This window comes from Etheostoma cragini, chromosome 18, assembly GCF_013103735.1.
Source record: "Etheostoma cragini isolate CJK2018 chromosome 18, CSU_Ecrag_1.0, whole genome shotgun sequence".
In the NCBI taxonomy this organism is placed as follows: Eukaryota; Metazoa; Chordata; class Actinopteri; order Perciformes; family Percidae; genus Etheostoma; species Etheostoma cragini.
In genome coordinates this window covers 56,139-60,175 of record NC_048424.1, presented here as the reverse complement: position 1 = coordinate 60,175, position 4,037 = coordinate 56,139, and the positions used below count along the sequence as shown (strand labels likewise).

The following is a 4,037-nucleotide window of genomic DNA, read 5'->3' as shown; positions in this document are numbered from 1 at the left end:
CATGTTGTCTTCATGTTGTCCTCATGTTGTCCTCATGTTGCCTTCATGTTGTCCTCATGTTGTCCTCATGTTGTCTTCGTGTTGTCTTCGTGTTGTCCTCGTGTTGTCCTCATGTTGTCCTCATGTTGTCCTCATGTTGTCCTCATCTTGTCTTCATCTTGTCCCCATGTTGTCCTCATGTTGTCCTCATGTTGTCTTCATGTTGTCCTCATGTTGTCTTCATGTTGTCTTCATGTTGTCCTCATGTTGTCTTCATCTTGTCTTCATCTTGTCTTCATGTTGTCTTCATCTTGTCCTCATGTTGTCCTCATGTTGTCCTCATGTTGTCCTCATGTTGTCTTCATGTTGTCCTCATGTTGTCCTCATGTTGTCTTCATGTTGTCTTCATGTTGTCCTCATGTTGCCTTCATGTTGTCTTCATGTTGTCTTCATGTTGTCTTCATGTTGTCTTCATGTTGTCCTCATGTTGTCCTCGTGTTGTCCTCATGTTGCCTTCATGTTGTCCTCATGTTGCCTTCATGTTGCCCTCATGTTGTCCTCATGTTGTCCTCATGTTGCCTTCATGTTGTCTTCATGTTGCCCTCATGTTGCCTTCATGTTGTCCTCATGTTGCCTTCATGTTGTCCTCATGTTGTCCTCATGTTGTCCTCATGTTGTCTTCATGTTGTCTTCATGTTGCCTTCATGTTGTCCTCATGTTGTCTTCATGTTGTCTTCATGTTGTCTTCATGTTGCCTTCATGTTGTCCTCATGTTGTCCTCATGTTGTCCTATATCAATGTTCTTTTTAATTCCCCAAAATAACATGATTGATTCCACAACAACATGAGGGCAACATGAAGACATGAACTTAAAGACTTTTTCATGGCTTATTACAGCAGTTGGCTCATTTTAATTTCCCACCACGCACGTATATATCTAAATATAATCTCTATATATATATATATATATATCACAGTTACTGTGTTCTCTAGTGCTGTTATACTCTGCTTTGTTGATTCTGTCTCTATGATGCCAACATCGCAGGGTTTCGTGCCTTCGCCACGGCCAAAGATGGATCCAAGTGTCTGGCGATGGAGTACGGAGGAGAGCAGTCCCTCAACGACCTGATCGAGAAGAGGAAGGAGGACGGCCTGGACGCGTTCCCCGCTGCCAACATAGAGAAGGTCGCGCTGCATGTTGCTCGTGGCCTTCAGGTAAACCAGGGACGGTCCTGGGATCGACCCTCGAGTTGTCTCCACCTTCGGGACCTTTGACCCGGGACTTATTTGGGGTTTTAAAAACAATTCTTAAATAAGATTTTACTTTATAATATGTCGCCAAATATTGTCTTTATCTCAAATCCAAACAGCTGAGATAACATCTATGTTTAGTGAATGCATCGGTCTCTACTAGCACACTATTACACATGGAAGTGGCGTTTGTTGTTTTTTATCATAAGGTTATAATTCATGAACCATTTTTCTTCTTGTAAAAATTTGAAATGGGTCAATTTGACGAGAATACCAAACGAGGGTTAACATGTATCATACCTGGATTAACTTCACACCTGTGTGTCGATGACATTACATCATTTATTTGTTGATTATAGTTTGTATTAAGTTATTGAAATAAAAAAGGACAATATTACTCTGTAATGTAGTGGAGTAGAAGTATAAATTAGCAGAATATATCAATCATAAAGTAATGTACTTGAGTAAATGTACTTGGTTACTTTCCACCGTGTGTGTGTGTGTGTGTGTGTGTGTGTGTGTGTGTGTGTGTGTGTGTGTGTGTGTGTGTGTGTGTGTGTGTGTGTGTGTGTGTGTGTGTGTGTGTGTGTGTGTGTGTGTGTGTGTGTGTGTGTGTGTGTGTGTGTGTGTGTGTGTGGGGGGGGTACCTGGGGAGTGTGGAGCAAATTAAATATGACTTTATAAAATATTCATGGGAAGCTGCAGACGAACCGGCTCACATCAGCGGTTCCTTCTCTCCCGAGTCGATGTTTCATCTAAACATCAGCCAACTTTAATTTGATAAATGTGTCTTGTTCACCAAAAAAAACCAAAATGAACCCAGACGGACATTGTTGAGCCTCTTTTCTCTTTCAGTATCTCCACAACGAGAAGAAGCTGCTGCACGGCGACATGAAGTCATGCAACGTGGTCATTAAGGGCGACTTTGAGAGCGTCAAGATCTGCGACGTTGGCGTGTCTCTGCAGCTCGACGAGAACATGAAAGGTAAGGAGTGATCACGTCATGCAGGATCAAGGTCAACCGAGCAGGGCTGGAGGACTCGAGTCTGGTCTTGGACTCGAGTCTGGACTCGAAACAGTTTTTCTATGGTCTCGCACTTGTCTCTGACTCACTGGTATTTGGACTCTCTCGCTGGTATTTAGACTTGAACTTGTCTCGGACTCGCCAGTATTTGGACCTGCACTTGTCTCGGACTCGCTGGTATTTGGACTCGGACTCGCTAATATTTGGACTCAGACTTGTCTCGGACTCGCTGGTATTTGGACTCGGACTTGTCTCGGACTCACTAATATTTGGACTCAGACTTGTCTCGGACTCGCTGCTATTTGGACTCGGACTTGTCTCAGACTCGCTGGTATTTGGACTCTGACTTGTCTCGGACTCACTAATATTTGGACTCAGACTTGTCTCGGACTCGCTGGTATTTGGACTCAGACTTGTCTCAAACTCGCTGGTATTTGGACTCTGACTTGTCTCGGACTCACTAATATTTGGACTCAGACTTGTCTCGGACTCGCTGCTATTTGGACTCAGACTTGTCTCGGACTCTCTAGTATTTGGACTTGTATTTATCTTGGCCACTGGTCTTGCCACATACGGCTTTTGGGCTTCTGGTCTGGACCAAGTCCAGGTCTCTTTATTATGTTGATAATAATATTGGAGGGAAAGTGAAACCCAAAATGATTGTCTTGATACTGTCATGCATAAGACCTTCTTCTGTCCTGGACTCGGTCTTGTCTTGGACTCGAACCTCTTGAGCCCCCACAATGCTGTTTGTTTGTACATAACTTTGTTAGTTTTGAGCCTTAAAGCTCTGATGTTATGAAAAGAAAATCTATTTTTCAGGGATTTGGGGTTATTTTGTGTCTCTGGTGCTTCTACACGCATAAAACCACATAAACCTATTCTGGTACAACCTCAAAATACAATTATGAACCTGAAAATGAGAATATGAGCTCTTTAAATAGTAGATTTAGATTGAAAGATGTGAGACAATCATCCGAATATATTTACATGGTGTATAAATCAGTACAAATACATCAAATGTAGAAGAGCAGTGTAATGATATGGTAGGTATTTGTGTTTTATGGGTTAGTGAGTACAAAGTACTGCGTGCACAAGTGGGATTAATCATGGATTAAAGGACAGAATTGGCAGAAGACCCATGTGGCTGACTGTCTTTGTCTCTGTCTATGTCTCGGAGACATAAAGTCTTCATTCTCATTCTTTAAATATATTTGTACACACAGGACACATCCTCTGCCAGTGAGTTTGAGGTTAATTTAAGCTAATTGCAAACTTCTGGATCCCTGCTTTGTTGTTGCCCTTGTGAACTGCCCCAGTAGAACATGAGCTCTGGGTTTATAACATGCAAATTTGACTGGATAACAATTTAATTACACTCATTTCTATTAAAAAAAAAAAAAACATTCGATTTGCATTTGTTTGATGATGTTTTTCACTTTCTGTCCATAGTGTCCGACCCGAAGGCGGAGTACATCGGCACGGAGCCGTGGAGACCGAAGGAGACCCTGGAGGAGGGGGGGCAGATCACGGACAAGGCGGACGTCTTCGCCTACGGTCTGACTCTGTGGGAGATGATGACGCTCGCCATGCCTCACCTGGAGATGCTCCAGGAGGACGACGATGAGGAGGAGGAGGAAGACGATGAAGGTGAGACTCTGGGGCCTCCGTGTTGTGGTGGTGGCGGTCTAACCGTGGTCTGAGCCAAGACCGAGTCCAGGACCGGAAAAAAGGTCTTAATGCGTTACAGTATCAAGACAATCATTTAGACTCTATTCGACAT

The 4,037-nt window shown here is 43.2% G+C and overlaps 1 protein-coding gene across 1 annotated transcript in view; it reads left to right on the top strand.

The window, feature by feature from the left end:
• pbk (PDZ binding kinase) overlaps window positions 1-3,957 on the top strand; it is an 8,375-nt gene extending 4,418 nt beyond the window's left edge. Inside the window, exons 3-5 of the mRNA XM_034900747.1 lie at window positions 1,025-1,194; window positions 2,086-2,215; window positions 3,707-3,957. Of these exons, the coding sequence (XP_034756638.1) occupies window positions 1,025-1,194; window positions 2,086-2,215; window positions 3,707-3,957 (551 nt within the window). The remainder of the gene's footprint in view (window positions 1-1,024; window positions 1,195-2,085; window positions 2,216-3,706) is intronic.
• Window positions 3,958-4,037: the final 80 nt, after the last annotated feature.